The sequence below is a fragment of the Numida meleagris genome, chromosome 9, assembly GCF_002078875.1.
Source record: "Numida meleagris isolate 19003 breed g44 Domestic line chromosome 9, NumMel1.0, whole genome shotgun sequence".
Taxonomy (NCBI): Eukaryota; Metazoa; Chordata; class Aves; order Galliformes; family Numididae; genus Numida; species Numida meleagris.
The window spans coordinates 17410685-17430079 of NC_034417.1; the positions used below are offsets into that span (position 1 = coordinate 17410685).

A 19395-nucleotide genomic window follows, 5' to 3' on the forward strand; every position below is an offset into this window, starting at 1 on the left:
TTGAGTGTAAGCTTCACTTTCAAAGCTACACAGAAGCTTAAGCCCATTTATCTTTTCAAGGGATTTAAAGGCCTATGAGCTTTGGAAAGTGGCACTGACAGGATAGGAAAGCTCAAATCACCAATTGCAACTTCCAGTAGCTGTTAACATGGATTAAACTATCTGTGTCAAGCCCACATGGCATCTTTCCAGGCAAGACTTGCTTACCCGCTCTCTCTGATATTTCCTGGCATCTTTGAGACTTTTACTTAAAAGCGAACAAACAAATAACAATTTCTCTAACATGTGATTTCATCCCAAAGCCATAATATTGGATTCTTCCTAAGCCTGAAGACAGAGAAAATCATTTTGTGGTACAGGCTGCTTTCTGAGCTAGGAGCAGCAGCTCTGCTGAAATACCTCACTCTGTGTTGTCTGAAAGGCTGCACAGGATAAGCAGAGTCTGGGAAGACAGGAAACACTGAATTATAGGCTTGTGAGATGAACATTGACAAAAAAAATGAAGCAGCAAGCTTGCTCAGATGCCAACTGTGTTTAATCCAGTCATCAGACAGCCTGTTTAACTAAATATTTGATTTCAGAATTGGGCCTGAATTATTACTGGCAAAGTTTTCTAGCTCCACAGGTCCCTCTAACAAGCTGCTCCTCTGTGGAGGCTTTGCAAGCAGATGAATACAGCCTTTGAGGAAAGTGATGGATCTCTTCTCAAGCTTCCAGAGTGGGTTTGCGGAGTCTCCTCAGGTTTCCAGTGTTTCTGAAAGCTTCATATGTCTGACTGTAAGAAGCTACAGGGCTGATGTTTGTGAGCCTTGCTGGGATGTTCTCAGATTTTTGGCTCTGTAGCAGGTCCCAGCGTTAGTTACCAAAGAAAGCGGCAAAAATAACCTAGTCTGTAGGACAACTAAAAGCTCAGCCCAGACAGATAACAAATAAGATAAAGCCACGCATGAAGACATGTATACAGAGCCCTAATAAATATTCTATTCTAATGGGACATTTCTGAAAGTGCAGTTTGCAAACCAATACACAAAGGCTGAACAGTTATTCCCTTTCATACCCACAGCAGGGACATAAAGCAGCACAAACATACAGTTCCCCACAGCATCACTGGCAGCTTCACAGCACAGTGCCAAGGGAACTCGTTTAGGTGCTGCATGTAGAGCCTACATGGCTATCTCAGCACATTGTGCCGTTTGACACCCAGCCATGTAAAGAAAGATAATTAACATAGAAAGAGGATGGTGGTCATCTCTTTTCCCGTGCAGTATTTAATTTCCTGACTGTGGCAGCATAGGCCAGAGAAGACAACCCTGCAGGGCTGGAGGCTGTTCTCTGAGCTCCCCCACTGAGGGCAGCTCCGGGGTAGCAGAGGCTTGGCTTCCTGGGCTGCCATCAGCTGCAGGCAGGAGGAGTCACCTTCCAGTTTTGCTTCCAAAGGAAGATTATAAACTAAAGTCCAATTTGCTAAACCTTTTGGTAAGCAGCTGTTTCTGCGTAAACACATACCTGTTTGTGGGCTGTATTACATGGTTAGCTGCAAATCTGACTGACTTTAAAATCACTGTGTATACAACTAAACCAGTGGGCAAACAGAGGCACATTTTACCATGGCATGGATTTAAACAACCTGACTCATAATTTTTGAAAGCTGGAGATTGAAAATAATGATTATCCTAAACTAACACATAAAAATTGTGCACAAAATGCTATGTCAGAGAGATTCCCTTGTAAGCAAGAAAGAGCACGTAGCCAGCTTAGCTAAAATTTTTCTTCAAGTGAAATAAAGTCAAAGACTTTAACACCTTTTTGAAGACAGGGTCAATATCAAGAATATATTGCAAAAACAACTCAAATTATTACCTCCCCCTGGCATTCAGTATGGTACAACATTAGTAGAGAAATCCAAAAGCTCTTTTAGGTCTGTTAGCTAATAAATGGTTTGCTAGGCAAGTGTTCAGCATGTTAATAAATCCCTGCAAAATTCTGTACATAGTATCAGCAGAAAGTCTTTACCCCTTCCACACCTGAACACATACCTATTTTATAAGGACAGAAGAAACTGCCTACATGGCTTTTTTTCTGCCCGCTGGAAACACCCAAGCCCTCAGATGCAAACTTCCAGTGCATCTGTGCTACTTCACTCTGAGGTCAGCATTAAGCAGCAGAAAAGCCACAGGAGATCAATCCTAGCTGATTCAGGTTCTGGGAGAGGTGCAGACAATGATGTTAACAATGAGAAGTTAAGTCCAAACAGCTTTCCATCTCTGAATCTCTTCCAGCATAGCGAAAGAGTAGCAGAAGCCAACGGTGCCACCCAAGGCTGGGAGGTGGCTGAGCTGGGCACAGTAGGTACACACAAGCAGGGATTATTCTCTGTCCTATTCAACGCTGTTTCTCAGCCCTCGGGCAGTAGGGTACCCAGTGGGGAAGGCTCGGCCCTTCTCAGTCATTCCTGCTGGCTCTGTTCCAATTTGTCTAAAACACTTAAATATTCATTGTGAGAGAGCAAGCCTCTGTCTAGCCGGGTGCACAGATTCCTCTCCAGGGAGCCAGGACACCTGCCTTCTACGCTCACTGCTTCATCAAATCATTAATTATTTAAAATAACAGGAAAAAGCAGGAAAAACTCATGCTTGCAGCCTGCTGCTTACAGAACTCTCTGGGGTCCTGTGGAGACCAGGGTTTGCAACTCCCCTCCGGCAGAGGAGAGGATCAAACCTAGCTTTCCGCTTTCCTAGGGGAGGATGCTTTACCCAGAGCTATTGTACAGAAGGGCTTTTCCTTTATCCAGGCAGCCCTTATGTTTGCTTTTCCTATCACTGAGAGGTTTTTTTTTTTCTTAATTCAATTTGAATAAAAGGAAAAGAAAACACAAATCCTAAGCTCTGAGACCAGCAGCTAACCATAGACTCCCACACAATCTTGTGTTAGCTTTAGAGATTAGGGTCTACTGGGGCAATAGGCAGTCTTCTCAATTTCACAGCTGCAAGTGCTGCCAATGGTCCCACAGCAAGACAGATGCATTAGTGCAGTGCTTGACTACATAGTCCTCGGCAGGGTGCCTTGGATGAGATGGAAACCAATGGATCAGCCCAGCACTTTAGTTAGTTCTGGTGTGCCTGCATGGAGTGCAGCTGGGCCCACAGAAAGACATTTCTCTTTTAGTAAAGGGTTCTACATCTCTGCATCCCTTGGGCCTGCTGCACTGCATCTCTCAGCACACATAGGAGCAGCTAAGACCCGCACAAGCATCCCCAGGACAGTGCTGTCCCCTAAGCCTGGCTTGAGCCCAAGGACAGCCCCAGCTGCAGCCTTGAGTTCACTGCTCAGTGCAGCGAATCCCTGCAGGTAAACAGCACTGGCACCCTCGTGTGGTCGCTGTGATGATCTCTATGTGCTCTCAGCATAAACCGGTCGCCCAGCACATCTAGATGGTTCCTCTAGGGATTTCTTCTGAGGAGGAGAGGGGCCCGGGACAAGCATGAAGTCTGACAGAGCCAGTTGGCATGGTGCAGGAAGGGAATACAAATCTGATGCTGCAGAGAAAGCAGAGCATCGGGGCTAGAAGGGGCCTCGCAAGGTCACTGTTGCCCCAAGATGGGCCCTGCTCCCCTGTGATCAGCAGCAAAGAAATCCCTGTCATGCAGTCTGCTCCCCTTTGCTGTCTTGGCCACTGGAAAGCTACACACAGAAGAAGCTGAAGTCCTGCCTACTAAGATCTAAGCTCATGCTGCCCTGTCCTGCCCATTCCAGGTTTGCAGAACAGGTTATTCCTTTCTCTCCAAAGCATCTTCCTTGAAGACCAACAAACAATAGCATTTATTCAAACAATCCAACATGTCACTCCAGGCGTCACCCCATATTAAAGGCATGACAGAGTGCAAGCAAACACAGCAAAGCATAGAAAATGTAAGGAGATGTCAGGTAAGACAAAAGCATGCGGTGAGAATACTTCACAGCATCTGCTGTGCAGATGAGCACCCAGCTTTGTCACTTCTGTGCCCTCACACATGAACTGCTGCTTTGGACCCTGTTTTCTCTGCTTGCCTCAGACCTCCCCAAGACAAATTTTATCATTCCCCAGCCCTCAGCTCAACCACTTTCTGGTTCCTTCCTCCTAGAGTTATCAAAAGGGAAAAGAAAATCAAAGACAGAACTGGATCCTGAAGCAGAAGAATTAACTAAAGCCATGGGTGAAGAGTGTTTTTAACCCCATTCTGCACCTACTGCTGTGCCTTGGCCATGTGGTGAGGAAATGCCAAACCCTCAACCTTTCGTTCAGGAAAAAAAAAACACAACACAGCACCCCACTGCATATTTCCCACAGAAAAGGAAACCCTCTCCACTCAAACTGGTGTGGAAACAGAATTAAACCACCCATAGGCCCGAAGTGAGGGCACTGAAGTGGAACACCCTGAGGTGAGGGCGGCACTGGGCTGAGGAGCAATGGCGTGGAGCCCTGACTGAAATGCTTGGGGTTTGCCTCTTGAAGCCATTCCACAGCGGCCTATTTTAACTCAACAAACAAACAAACAGCAAAATTAAACGAAATTAAAAAAAAAAAAAAAAAAAAAAACCAACAAGGATTGCTGACCCAAGGCCACCTTCTTCTCCCCCTTATGAGGAAGTGAATTGTATCAGAACAACTGGCGAGCCCCTACAGCAGCTATCCTTTTCAGACGGCAGTGTGTGGGGAAACGAGGATGCTATTTTATTTATTTTCCTTTAAATAGCAGCGAAAGGGGCGCTGTGCGGGGGTGTGGCTTGGCAGCTGGCCCGCCCATAAGGTGGCGGGGCTGTGTCGTGCCTGCCCGCAAGGAGGTGATATGGGGGACGAGCTGGCGTTGGAGGATGACACCCGTGAGTGGGGCCGTGGTGGGGGCTGCCCGGCGGGCGGAGGCGGGAAAGCCGTGAGGGGAGGGCTTGGGCGGGAAAGCCATGAGGAGAAGGTTTAGGCGGGAACGGGGCTGCGCGCGCTGTGGGGGGGGGCTTGTGGAGGCAGTGCGGTGGGGTGCTGTGGGACCCCCCTCACCCCGTCGTAGCTGTGGTTTTAAGAGCAGTAATGATCCCCCCTCCCTTGCGTGATCACTGTCTCATGGAAATGCTTTTAGGAATAATGAAAGATGCAAAATTCCATTCAGTATTCAGCTGGGTGTAGAGGTTGCTTTTGCCTTAGAGCACCACGTACCCCTGAGATGCTGCACATATACCCCAAATTCTGCATTTAGGCCTCCAGCCACCTGGAGTGGTCTGTCAGCAGGCTTCTGTACCTGCATTTCTGCTCCTCTGCTGCTTTTTTTAAAAAAAAAAATCTCTTGCATAATAAGCTGTCTGCTCGTTGGTGCATTGCACTGAGGATAAAGTGTTTAAAGTGTTTTATGTGCTATTAGAGATCACTGAAGTCATATTCAGCGCCTTAAGGGTGGTCGTACCCCAGAACCTGAGCTCAAAAAGTAAGAAAATAATAAATACACTGAAATGGTGCTTGTGGGGCAGGTGTATGCTGTGATGAGGAGTGCATCCACATTTACAGGGCTAACTTCCTCAGCGTAGACACTGAAGAGGAAATCACACCATCCACCTGTTTCTCCTATATTGCTGAAAATAAATACATTTCAGTTTCTGCAACCTTAGAGATCCTAGATGTGTTACTGTGTCTTGATGGGTAGAGGAGAGAGTGAGTCAAGTGAGTTTGGCACTTCTTAGCCAGTCACCTGTGTTTTGTGTGTTTGTAGAAAATGTTTTTTGCCACACAAAAGGCATTCATCGAACTAAGACATAGAGTTTACTGCACAGAATGGGAATAAGCAGATGGAAGGAGGTGGTAGGTATGTAGGCATCTGTATTAGTAATTCATGTAACTCCACATTTTCCCAAGTTTTTCTGGTATTTCCTCTCAAGTGAAGTGCCCGTGCAATGTGACATTGCAATTCCATGAACATATTTGACCTGCTCAGAACAGGAGCTCAGTATGTAGTGCTGAACATCCTCTTCTTTTGCTACAACAATCAATGTCACTATGTACTGCCTTCAGTGAAGTGGTAGGTTCAGTCTGGTATTGAGTTTTGTGTTATTTGTGTTTCTCTTGAGAGACAGTTTTTAGTTTTGAAGGTAAGAAAAACAGCAGCCAAAGAGGAATGGAGTAGTGCTATTTGGACAGAAAGTCTCTTGTTTATCTCCTGAATGGGACAATGAAAAGTTTTGATGCCTCTCTATGGCTTGTGGTTAGCCTCTAGTTGATAACGTTTTCTCAGTATTAATGAAGTGTCAGGCCTATATATTTGCAGCCATGTGGAATTAATGGAATATGTTAACAACCACTTGATTATACATTAGATAATGCTAAGGCAGAGGCTTATCCATATCTAGACCAGCAGTCAAGTGAATGGAATTATGCTTGCTTACAGCTGAGAACCTACCTGCCATCATTTGCCTTCCAACATTCTCAGAGTTAATCAATACAAATGAAATAACCTAACCTGAGCAAAACCATCCCTACCTAGCCCAGCATTTCTTTCTTATCTGCTGGGTCTTTTAGGGATTGATTTTTTTTAGTTAACGCAGGCAGCCTTGTTGCTCCTGCAGTCATTAGGCTGCAGGAACCAGTGGAGAGTGAAGCTGCTTGGGGGCTGTTTTGCCAGAGCATAAGCAGAACCACTTTGCTGATGCTCTGCATTTGCAGGGTGGATTTAGATCTGCTATCTAGTATAGCACTTGTAGCTGTGCACCTGTGAGGACCTTTTCGTAGACTGGGGCACCTTTAGTGGCACAGAGCAAAACAGAGAAGACAGTTGTGTGCCCAGAGAGTGACAATCCTGTACGATCCTGAAGTGCTTATAAATGCAAGGTTTGAAAATCAGGATGGAGTGTGCCAGGCAGCAGCAAAATAGTGTGATTGAAGAACACTACCTAGATTTTTATGTTTGGGTTAAAACCTGAGCAGATTTGGTTGATACAAGCATGTATTCTTGAAAAGGGGGAAACAACAAACAAAAGTTGCATTGATCCCCTGCTATCCTCAAACAGCAGTCCGAGATCTGCAGAAAAAATAGAAGAGAGCAGAACATCTGTGCCAGCTCTCCAGCAGGATGTGACAGGCTGAGGGTCTGACTCAATCACTTCTCTGAAGTATTCTCCAAAACCATTAGGGCAGAGACAGAATCTGACAAAGACTGGCAACAGCCTTGCCAAAAGCCTTGAGAGCCTCCCTGTCAGGCTGCAGCAGGCCCAGAGTCACACTGCTCTCATTTCTTGGCAGGAGGGTTTGTTCGATTAAGGAGAAGATTGCTGAGGCAAGGCCTAGCATGGAGAGTAAACACCTTTAAATTATGCCTTGCTGTGCAGGACAAATGCTGCCATTTGTGCAAATTAATGTGCAGAACTGCCACAGTCTATTAGGAGATACAACACTAATCACAGATGGACTAGTGATTATGTGCTGCCTGGCTGGTTCACATTGCAAGACAGCAGAACCGTGTGTAAGGGCATCCTGGTAGAGCAGCAGTGAGTAAGTGGAGTGACAGAAGGAAGGATCTGTGCCTTCTGCTTGAGTCCTCACACCGGTTCTGGGCCTTGGAAGGTACTGGACATATTGGACCAGGAGGATTTGGGGCAAGAACAAATCCCTACAAACAGGAGACACTGAATTAGAAGAGAAACTGGTGGAACTGGAAGAGCACTGATGTGGGGTGCTCAGAGAAGGGGAGATAGTGGGTGAAGATGAATCCAGCAAACATGCTAGCATCTGTATGATGGAAGAATCTTTTTGCTGTCTTCCTTCCCTGAAGTCATGAGGGCTAGTGAGCTGAAGGAGAGGTTTGTCGGGGCACGCTACTCCATGCTCCTTGCCAGCGCTGTTTGAATGCCAGCTCTTCTGTCTCTGCTGCAGTGCTTCATTCAGAAAAGGAGTTCCATGATGCGGCGAAGCGTAATGACACGGCCAGGATGGAGGAGCTCATCAAGAGAGGGGTCGATGTCAAAGCCAAAAACAGTGTAAGTCCTAGGTTTTCTTGCCTCCAAGCTGCCGGAAGTGCTGAGAGCGTGTTTGAGAACTGCAGCTCCGTTACGCTACTTTCCTCATTAGCTGCTCAATTGGCCAAAGCTTTAAAATACACTGCCCAGTGCCAAATAGAACCTGTGGCAAGTGGGCAGTTTCACAGCACCCTTGAAAGCCACAGAAATGGCATGCTGGCCAGACTGGAAAGTTGCAAGCACTGACAAAGGGTAGTAATTTATGGTTCTATTTGGAGCCAGTGAGGTCACTATCTACATAGCAAGGAGAGAGAGGGGCTATGGCCAAAGAAGACTGCACAGCATGGGAAATTCTGTCTTCCCAGTTGGCACAGGAGATGCCATGGGCCTTCAAAGAAGGTGGTAAAAATGCACAGATTCTGCATACATCGGCTTTGGCTCTCTCCTTCATTGTCTTCTAGACAGACCGAACTGCCTTGCACTGGGCTGCAGGAGCTGGGAATGTGGATGCTGTGCGACTGCTCCTGGACCATGATGTGCCAGTGGACGATGAGGACAGTGTATGAAGGCAAATCTCCCTTGCTTGTCCTGCAAATGTGTACACTGTTGGGGGGTGCTGGGCTGGCAGTTACAGGCTGTGCCTTAGTCCTGAGTGGATGGCACAAGGCACTGTGGTACTTGAGAAGCTGTGGCTTCCCTGCAAAGGCGTAGTGGCTTTTTGGAGCTAGCTTCATTTTAGCGTGCCACTGTGCTTTGTCTTCTGGCCTTTCTTCTGCAAGCGCAGTGACCAGAAAAACATCTGGGTGGATGCAAGATTTTCTGTATAGCACAGGGATGCTTGGCTTCTTGTTGTCATGTTGGTGAGGCTTGTGGAAAGGCTATTCAGCAAGTTGTCTCTTCCTCGTAACAACCAAGCGAATGGACACCATTGACTAGGAGGTGGCCGTTAAGAGGCAGGTCTCTGCTCAGCTGCTGAGACCATTGATGGCAGGAATAATAGTAATTGGGCTAAAAGAGGAGAGAGATGTTATGGGAGCTTCATGGGCAGCGTACGTCCAGGGTGAGGGTGGGGATGGTAGTGGTCTGCAGTTTAGCTATAAGTATTTCTCTTTTCTCCTGCTCAGTTTGGAATGAATGCACTTCTGCTCTCTGCTTGGTTTGGCCACCTCCGTGTCCTGCATATCCTCGTCAATGCTGGGGCAAAGATAAACTGTGTTAATAAGGTGAGAGTCTCTGTACTTGGGTTTGTCATGAAAAGCCAGAGAGGGACAGGAAGAGAGAAAGAGGCTTACCTATTAGCTAAGGTAATCATGTGTGATAACAGCATCATCTGTCTGATGGGGTGACCTTAGGTGAAGCCATCTTCACCTCCTAGCCTAGACTTATTCCTGAAACAGGTGTAATAGTTGTAGCTATAGGGATGTACAATGCTTTCTCATCTCAAGTTTCTGCAGTACAGACATGGAAGGTATTACAGAGCCTGGAAATGGGTTTAATAAATCAGCAGCCCATGCATTTTAAAATTAACCTTGGATGGGGAAGTGAGCATTAATACTTCAGTTATAACTTGCCTGTCTGCAGCACATACTTGTGCAGCTCTGGAAATGCAGGGAGGCTTCAGATGAGTCATTGCTAACAGGAATATGTTGTTAAAAGAGACTGTCCCGCAATCTTCAGCTTGCTAAACAAACTGTCTTTGATCTCCTCTCCAGAATGGCAGGAACCTGCTTCACTGCGCTGCTCAGAGGGGACACATCCAGGTGATGGAATTCATCATGGAGCACCTGGAAGATGTGTGTGTGGATCAGACAGACAAGGTGGGAACGCTTTTCACTGATTTGCTACACTAGGTCTGACCTTGCTCTGCTGAGTTTAGCAAGAATGTTGCCATTTGTTACAACTTAGGCTGACTCTGTCTCAGCAAGTTCCAGCATTGGCTGATCTGTTCCTGAAGCCCAGGCAGAACACACAGGAGCTAGCGCTCTTTCTTTTCCGCTCCCTGGTGCTCATGCTTTCTAGAATGGTCCCCATTCTGGTCCTTGGAGTCTAAATGAAGCAACGTGAAATCTACCTTTCCCCAGAAGCGATTCTGACTCACTTGATAACTGGTGTCTCAGATATTATTTCTTTTTTTTTTGTTATCCTTGGTTGCTATTAGTAAGCTTTTTATTCTCTATTTTTATGAATGTCTCCTTTCCAGTGTTTTGTGAGCCTGAGTTGCGAACATCAGTCTGTAGTTCTGTTCAGCTTATTTTGTTAGCTTAACCCAAAGTAAAGCAGAATACAAGTTAACAGCAGAATAAAAGATAACTATTTTAGAAGTGTGACACTTTTTTCCCCTGTGGATGCTAACCTTGCTGAGAACTGGATTATTGCCCAAGGCATCACTGTAGTGCTTGCAGCAGATGATGTGATCTTCTGCTTTCTGAGCCTTCTTGGGTTGTATTTTTTTTTTTTTCTGTTTTCTTTCAAAGATGGACAGGACAGCATTTCACCTGGCTGCAGAATATGGACAGCTGGAAGTGGTGGAGTTCCTAATCCGACAGGGTTGTTCTCACAGTGCTAAAGACAAGGTATGGGCATAAAGCCACTCACAAGGGAATATAAAATCCAAGAATCAGGATGTGAGAGTCAGGCATGGGATACCAAATAAGGTCAGTGCAGGAAAGCTGTCAACATTTCTAACTGTGGTCATAATATGTCAGGACTTCTTTTCCCCATGCACCTGCAAGCCACTTGCTCCTCAGTCTGTGATGGATTTCTCTCTGGAACTTTGCAGACATAGAACAGCAAGCCTGGTGTACCATACGTCAGTTTAAGATAGCTGGGTTTCTTGACTTCATGCTGCTCCGAATACAAGACTGTTTCAGACTATTACTACTGGTTACAGCTGCTTCTTCAGTCACTCTTTGGTACACTGCAAAGTTATGTTGTATGAACACTCAATCCTGTGATATACTTACAAACATATATATATATACATATGCTTATATGAAATGATCTTTGCTTTCAGGAAAAGGATACAGCATTGCATTTAGCTGCTAAAAATGGACATCTTTCTGTGCTGCAGAAGATTGTAGATGTTGGAGTGGACCTTGATGAAAAGAACTTAGTAAGTACATTTAATGAAATGGAAATCACATGAGTTTTGCTCTTTCTATCTCTAGAAAAACTCTCCTGCCACAGTCATCAGGCTGAATGATCACTGTTGAGGTTTAGAAGATAACTGATTTTATCTAAAATGTTTGTGTTTAAAAGGAGATCGCACTTGCGGAGTATCTGTGAAAAGCAACATCCTTCTTGGACCAGTATTCAATTTTAAAGTGTCTCATTTTCTTTCTGTTGTACCTGCTGACCTACCTTATCACTCTTTATCTCCTTTTTTCTCTCTGACCCTTGTACATTCAAGTGCCTAAATAGTTATTGAGTGTGTTTTAAACTCAACTTCAGTGTGTTTTATAGTATTGACTTAGTCACTGAACATATGGCCCTTCTGTTTGAGATCTCTCTCTGATAGACCTGCTTCAGAAAATTCTGCGGCTAGAACACAGTTAATGACTTAGATAGCAAATATTGGCTCAGTTAAGCTAGTATTTATTTCACGGCACGCTTCCAATTAAGTTTATCAGCTATTTTTTTTAGTCTTATTTGGTTACAGTCCCTCCAAAGTACATTTGATTGTCACTAAGATCTGAAAGAAAAAGGAAACTACTAATCATAGTAACTGGTAGCATTTGTCACCCCTAGAACAGCTGCCCTCTCTGTAAGAGCAATAATAAAAACAGATTAACTTGCCTAGGAATTCTGCTGCTTTCTTGCAAAGAAATGAGCTGCAGCTCTCAGAAGGAAAAGGGAGAAGCAGTGTGGCCCATGGGCCAGCTGTTTCCCATTGCGTAAGGACAGAGCAGTACTCTGATATGTTAGTGACAGATGATTGTTAGGAAAACAGTGAACACAATTTGTTGGATATCTCTGGCCCTCCATATTGTTATTTTCACGTGTTGTGAATTCAGAAGATAGGGTTGAGACTTGCTTATTCTACTACTTCGTCTTGTCCTTGCTTACAGAAGAGCAGTGTGTTTCCTTTTTTGCTTCTCTCATCCTGCCTCGTTCCAGGAAGGACTTACATGTTTACACCTGGCTGCTGAGGGGGGTCACAGTGACTGTGTGAAGCTCCTCTTGGAAGCAGGTGCTGATGTTAATGCCCAAACTCAGGTGAGTTCTGTGGAGGTGACTCCTTTTTCAGAAGCTTTCTCCAGTGTGTCCGCTGTACCTGCACAACTTTTGCAACTGTGTCAGTACAGCCAGCAGCTTGTGCAGGGTTAGTTTTGAGCTTTCTTTTGGAGATCTGCTATATGATGTAGTGTGAGTGTGGAGAAGCCCTTTGTGCAATCATTTAAGTCTCTAGCGAGAGCCTCTTGATCTCAGGGGCTAGTCCCGCTCTGTAGATTCCTTTATACTCCTGTTGCTGTCATGACAGGGTACCTGTAGAAAGGTCTTGGGTTCAGGCCTGCCTTAGGAAAATGGGAGTTGGCAGAAGTAGAGGAGGGAGTGCAGATGAAAGCCCATGTGGCTTTGTACAAAGAGGTGGGTGAAGCTGCCCTGGACCAGGGGGCTGTGGAGATGATCTCTTTGGATTTACTACTTCTGGGGCATGGGGTACATGCAGGGAGATCTCTGCGAGTAGTCTGTAACAAATGCAGCTTCTGAGAAGATGCCCTGACTAATACCTGTGTTTTCTGATGTGTCTCTCAGAAGAAAATGAACTGCCTTCATTATGCAGCACTGCATGGCTATGAGGAGATAGCCAGGGTCCTTGTGGATGCAGGAATCCACATAGATGCTGTTAATCACGTAAGTCCCGCTTATTGCTCTCAATGCTTACTAATAGGCAAATACAGTTGGTGGAGCTGTTCAAGAGCACAGAACAACTTTGTAAAGACCAGTACTGCTGCGGGGCCTGTGCTTATGGGACAGTATCCCCAGTACCCCCCAGACCAGGCTGGCAATTGTCTCATTTTGGACATTGTAGGCACAGTGCAGTCCTTTTGATTCCACGGAGGTGAGTGCTTTCTAAGCACTGGTTCTTCTTTATACAGCAAAATGCATCAGCAACACACATTGCGGTACTGCAGAACTTCCCAGCGCTGGTGAAGCTCTTCATTGATGCGGAGTGTGACCTTGACATTCCAGATAATGTAAGCCTGCAACTCTTGTTTTATTTCTCCTTGAAATGCGAACCCGTTTTGTGGAAGATTTGATTGCCTTGGGGACAGGACTAAAGAGGAGTGCTTTAAAATGGGGAAAAGCTGGAAGCATAGTTTAGGAAATGTGAAGCCTGTGAAATGATACTGTGTGCTGCAGTGAGGTAATAGCTTGATAGCTCTCACTCATCGTGTGGGCTGTGCCATGTCCCTGGGACCTGTGTGCAGAGACATAGCATAGACTCTCCCCTCTCTGCTGGAATCAGGTGGCTAAAATTTCAGGCTGGAAGATATTCCCCAAAGTGTTTGGGGGACTGAGAATGGGAAGCAAGCGTGAAGGTAACTGGTTGTCTTGACTGATTATAATTTTGTGAATGAGGGGCTTTATTAACAAATTTGTAGCTTGTTTGTAGTGTTTTGGTTAATATTCATTCTTGCAGTGATGTTCTCCCCACATACAACCAATAAAATTGCCATGTTCTGTGTTTGATTTTTAATTTTTTCCACTAAATAGTTCCAAGGTACATACAGATTGCAGTGCGTACACATTAAACAGACCCTTTATCCTCAGAACAAAGAATTGGCACAGATTCTTTCCTTCCTTGCCAAGCTATTTGCCTACAGAAAATGTTTAAATAACATGAAATAAAATATTACTACAAGTGAGACCAGGGAGATGTATGAAACTGAAGAGCTCCTTCTTCAGACTAAAATGTCATCGGGGAGGTGTCCCAGTGCTGAGACAGGGTCAGACCTTGGCTCAGCTCAAGGAGCCCAGCGCCACTTCAAGGTAGGAGGGTGTTTGTCTCTCAGTTGAAAAAGGGTTGGAGAGGAAAGCAGAGCTGACAGTGTTCTTCCAGTGCATCCATCTGGTTTTGTTCTGTCCTATCTTTATAGTCTCATGCTTGTGCCTCTTTGAAATTTATTCCTTTCACCCTTCTTATGCAGAGGCAGCAGACCTCACTTCACATTGCTGCAGAACATGGCAGACAGGACATCGCCGAGATGATTCTCATTGCTGGAGTAAATCTGAAACTAACGGACAAGGTAAACGTCTCCACGGGTTGAATAGATCTTTGTCATTTTATAGATTTCCTAATTTTCAAGAAGTGCTAGGGATAATATTAAATCTGGGGATTCCAGGGATAAGGTCTTGAAACACTACTGAGTAAATTGTTTTGATGCCTTTTCCAGAAAGGAAGTGACTGATTCTTAGGAAGAGAGAAAACAGTTCTCACAATGAGCAAAACTTCCTCTAAAACTTGTTCCAGTTCATACTACTTCTGCTTGAGATATTGTGTACATTAATATCAAAGGTATTATGGAAGAATGATAAATAATGTACTTCAGGGATCACAGTGTACATTTTAACAGGGTTTAAAGTATCTGGTTTGTATAAATTTGGCGCCACTGTCCAGGGTTTTAGCCCCTAAACTTAAAAAGAAAAGGGAATTCTAAAGGAATCACTCATGTTGTATGCAGCCTGAAAGCATTGTAAAGTGCCTAGAAAATGCTGAAGGGGGCTTGGCCAGAGGTTAATGTAATGTCTTCCATTAGCGTATGGGTTAAAGCACACAAAAGCAGATTCAAAGCCACCTGGCTGAAACAGCCTTCAGCTACAATAAACATTTGTCATCTTCCAGCAGTCTGTGGAACCACAGCAAGGCTTAGTGCAGAGGACATGAGGACACATTCATGCTTTTCTGTGTGAAGCTGGGTTTCTGCTTGCATCTGAGACTAGAATCCTTCATGTGCCTGATGGCTGGGCTGGCTCACCTTCCTTCACACAGCTTTCAAATCTTGTGCCTTTCTTCTGTATGCTCTCAGATATATATACAACACCTTCCCCATTCCCTGATCACTTTATCCAAGATTATGTTCATGTAAGGAATACGGTTACATTTTTGTAGTCCCATCCACCTGTGCTTCTCCCAGGAGACTATTTTGAATCATACATTGTGGATCCTATAAATTTAATGAGGTTGCATAAACCACTTCAGCTTTGTGCATCAGCGAACCTGCTATGCAAAAAGCTGTAAAATGCCTTGGATTGTAGAGCTGAGCTAGGCTGCTGAAGATTGCACCCATGTTGCTGGGTGCCTGAAAGCATCCTGCAATCCACTGTGATTTACAGGATGCATTCCCAGTTGCTGCTGCCAAACTGACAACTCTCCCTTGGCAGCGGAGGAGATGATGAAATCTTGGAAAATGACTCCCCAAGCACTGCATGCAGTAACTTGAAGGTAACTCACATCTGAGACATGGTTTACAGGTGGAGAATAATGGTCCTTCATCACAGCTAGGTACATTGCTGAATATGATCAGCTGCCTGCTGTTAATGACTGCCAGGTGGGCAAAGAGATTGTACTTCCTGAGCATGCTTGGTCTTTTCCAGCTCATTTTTTCCCCTTCTAATTTCAGCAAGGAAAAACATCTCTGGATGTTGCTGCCCGAGGCAATCACATCAACTTGGCAGACATGATTATCAAGGCCGATCGGTTTTACAAATGGGAAAAGGTGAGCAGCTTATACCACCATACCCTATGTTTTACAAGGTAGATGTAGCTTTATCATCTCCACATTACCAGCTGTCAAAAGGAAAAGAAATACAGGACATCCTGTGACAGCCTGACTGCAACTTTCATTTAAATTAATAAAAAAAAAAAAAAAAAGCCCTCAGCATGTCAACCACATCTACATAAGACTTTTTTTTTTTTTTTAAAGCCTCTGTTGTTAAAAGCCTCAGGCTGTGGTGAAGTGAACAGGGGTTTTCAAAGGTTCTTTGGCAGCTTTCCCAAAGCCTTGTAGAAGAGAGTGGGGTATAATTATTTCCTTTTCCCAGAAGGAGAAACTGAAGCACTGAATAGGTAAATGCTTGGCTTGAGGTCAACAACTGTGACCTTGGGAGTTTCAGTAGTGGGGGACACCTCACCTCTTACAAATATCATTTCTTGCAAGATGAGTGATTGTTTCTTGTTGGAATCATACAACTAGCTTCCCTCTCAAACTTCCCCACAGCTGGGGCTGTTCCTCCCATGTTTCCCAGAATGGGACAGCAGTGTCTCCTGTTTGTAGGGTGCAGCTGCTCAACCTCAGTCCCTCCTCCAAGTCCTACACTACCTACCCCAAATCTGTGCCCAGCACAGTCTGAGCAGAGGGCATGATACAAGCACGGCTGAACCCCACATTCCTTGCATCTTCATGGACTTAGTGTATCCTCCAATACCAGGAAATACAATACTCTAGAAGGGAAGGAAAGGAAGGCATAGGCCTGTGGCACAGGCACAGAAATAATGCTGTGTATCAGGCCCTTGCATGGGCTTCCTGTGTACCTCTAGGCAAAGTCGTTTAGCCTGCTTGCAGTCTGGCACGTAAAGGAGGTGATCATCTGCCTGTGTTCTAGGGGAGCAAGGAAATCTTAATTAAATGATTCTTCATACGAGTCCCAGATAAAAGGTGCTATAGAAATGCAAACTGTGATTTCCATGGGCTTCCACAGCAAAGCTGCTGTTAACAGTATTTGTTAACATGCATCATTAAAATAGAGCGAAACAAGAATAAAAGAAATGTGCTGCATCAGAATGAGCTCGTAGCAACCTGTAGAGATGGGTATGTGGGAGAGAGCAGAATGACAACTACATAAAAAGCTTCAGTGATAGCAGGAGGGCACGTGCAGGTCTTGGTCCAGGAAGCATGAGGGGGTGGATGTCAGTAATACCAACACAATAGATCATTAATGTCCCAGCTTCACTGAGATTGTCAGCCTCAACAAGACAGACCTACTGTAGATTGACATGAGAACGAGATACAGTTTTGCACTTTGATGCCAGCAGGAGAGCTCAATTACAACAAAAGCAGCACGACACACCAAACTGTATCATATCCCACAAAATACTCTGATAACAATTCTGCAATACCCCACACTGAAACTCCTGTTCTGGCTTTGCAGGACAATATGAACAGTGACTCCAACTCCTGGGTGGCAAAGCACTTGACCTTTAAGCAAGATCACAGGGTGGAAACACAGCACATCCGCTCAGTAATGTGGAGGTTAGCTACTAAATATCTCAAACCTGGTGAATGGAAGAAGCTGGCACATTACTGGAAATTCACTGATGCACACATTAGAGCCATTGAGCAACAATGGACAGGTATAAAACATTGCCCAGCTGTTTTCTGTGCTTCATTTGGTCTGCATTTCCAGGACAAAGGTCTGCAGTACTATTGAAGTGTGAAGAAAGCCATCTGGCTTACTTGAAGTAACCAACTCATTGTATTTAATGAGTGGAGAGATACCTGTACGCTTTCTGGGAGTCAAAATCATACAAGCATGGGTGTCAGTTGTCCATTGCTTTATGCTTGCGAGGCATTGCCAGATCTGTAAGCCCTTGCTACAGAAATTGAATTAAAAATTCTTTAGGACAGAAAAAAGCCTGTTGGATTTATCTTTATCCTCTCTAGGAAGCTGAATGAAGGCGACAGCAGAGTCCTATCTGGAATTTTACAGATGCCCTAGTTGAAGCAGGTTCTGGAAACAGATTGCTGCCAGTTTGGTGGTCACCGTACGGAACCCCTGTAGTTTGCATAATGCAAGCAAGGAGCTAAGCTATGCTCCAAAGGCTGAAATTCTGTACTGATGTAAAAGGCTGCTTGACAAGCCAAGCTCATCCATCACCTCCTCCATTAACTCTAGTATTAATCTAGCAATCTGACCAAACAGGAGACAGGAGTTAATCCAGATTGTACTTTACAGCCTCAAATCCAAAGAGGAGGGGTGTTCAAACTCAGGAGGTCAGAAATCAGCTTCAGTCAGGGTTATGGACTGCAAAGCGCAGAGTCTCAGTTGCGGTTTCATCTCACCAGGTACTGCAAGCTACAGGGAGCATGGCCACAGGATGTTGCTGATCTGGCTTCATGGTGTGATCATGGCAGGAGAAAATCCAGTCAAGGGATTGTATGAAGGTCTTGTGGGCATTGGAAGAAGAGATTTAGCAGGTAACGCTTTTGTTTTCCTTCAAACAGTACACACCAGTAAACACAGATCAAAACATCCTTTAGTAATCATAGTGTGTTATCAAGACCCACCCAAACCCTTAATGCTGAGAAAATTCTCTTTTGCAGAAAGCATTCGGAAAAAAGCAAATGCAGATCCCGCTTCTCCACGGAAGTGCACAGTAATGTAACACCTGAAGGGTGTCACTGCCTGTCTTAAGAACTACAGGAGAATCATTGCTATGCTACTTACCAGAAGGCAGCTATAACTTAAGGGCTTGTCATAAAAGTTGGCATCACTGATGCTTCCTTCTTGGTCTGGAACTATCAGCATATAGTAGCAGTCTAAATGCCTCTTTATAAAGAAGTGGAATTTTATTGGCTATTCTCTATGTTCCAAATACTGTAATAAGAGGTAAGTCCCAGCATGGCAAATGAGACTATCAGGAAATACTGCAGCATTTTAATGTAACTTGTTTGCATCACGATTTTGTATATAAATTTTTTAGTTGTCTATTTTATAAATTGGGGAGAATGCGTTTTGAGGAATGTTCTTTACATATCTGTTCTGTGTTTTTGTTTCTGGTCTAGCACTTGTGTCTTAGATTTGTTCTGAACTTCCCTCTTAGCACAGGAGTTTGTTCAGAAAAATCAAGGTGTGCTGCTTGGTCTGTGATCTTTGTGGAGAAGATCATTTACATCGGTGCAACATTTATACATCACATGGGTAACTTCTTTAATCTCTAGGTTGCTACTTGAAAAGCTTAGATGAGCATGGAGTTATCTATGTTCTAAGAGACAAAGAGTGAAGCTGTTTAGACTACCTGAAGGTTGATATTTTTGTCCAGAGCATTGCTGCATGGATTTTACTGTTCCAACTCAAAGATGTTATCATTGGTTATTTTACACAGTCTCTCATAAAGACAATTTTCATAAGCACAGATTTGACCTGTCAGCTTTTGTATTTTTAGAGTGTTTCAAGTAGAAATAATGTCTGTATTTCAATGAATCAAAATTTTACTGTTAAATTTGCACATTATATCTTAGTCATCTTTTTCTTAAAAAAAAAAAGAAACCCAACAAAAAAACTGCACAAATCTCATTGCTAACCCAACACAACCTTATAATTAGAACTGTTTGATACAAGAGGTGAATTCAAGCAGAAGATACCACTTTTCTTTACTTCTACAGGTACCTTTTAGAAGTTAACTATAATACAGTAATCTTC

The 19395-nt window shown here is 44.3% G+C and overlaps 1 protein-coding gene across 4 annotated transcripts; it reads left to right on the top strand.

The window, feature by feature from the left end:
* Nucleotides 4683–19294, top strand: ANKDD1A (ankyrin repeat and death domain containing 1A). Of its 4 annotated transcripts, none has more exons than XM_021406781.1 (15): nt 4683–4860; nt 7788–7992; nt 8433–8531; nt 9096–9194; nt 9684–9788; nt 10446–10544; nt 10985–11083; nt 12088–12186; nt 12727–12825; nt 13071–13169; nt 14124–14222; nt 15597–15692; nt 17125–17326; nt 18039–18170; nt 18297–19294. In XM_021406781.1, exons 2-15 carry the CDS (start codon nt 7945–7947, stop codon nt 18356–18358), a joined length of 1437 nt encoding a protein of 478 aa, XP_021262456.1. In that variant the 5' UTR covers nt 4683–4860; nt 7788–7944; the 3' UTR covers nt 18359–19294. The 4 variants fall into 4 exon arrangements, with proteins under 4 accessions (XP_021262456.1, XP_021262457.1, XP_021262453.1 ...); XM_021406782.1 differs by having other exon boundaries at nt 4684–4860; nt 7889–7992; nt 17125–17225; XM_021406778.1 differs by having other exon boundaries at nt 4685–4860; nt 7889–7992.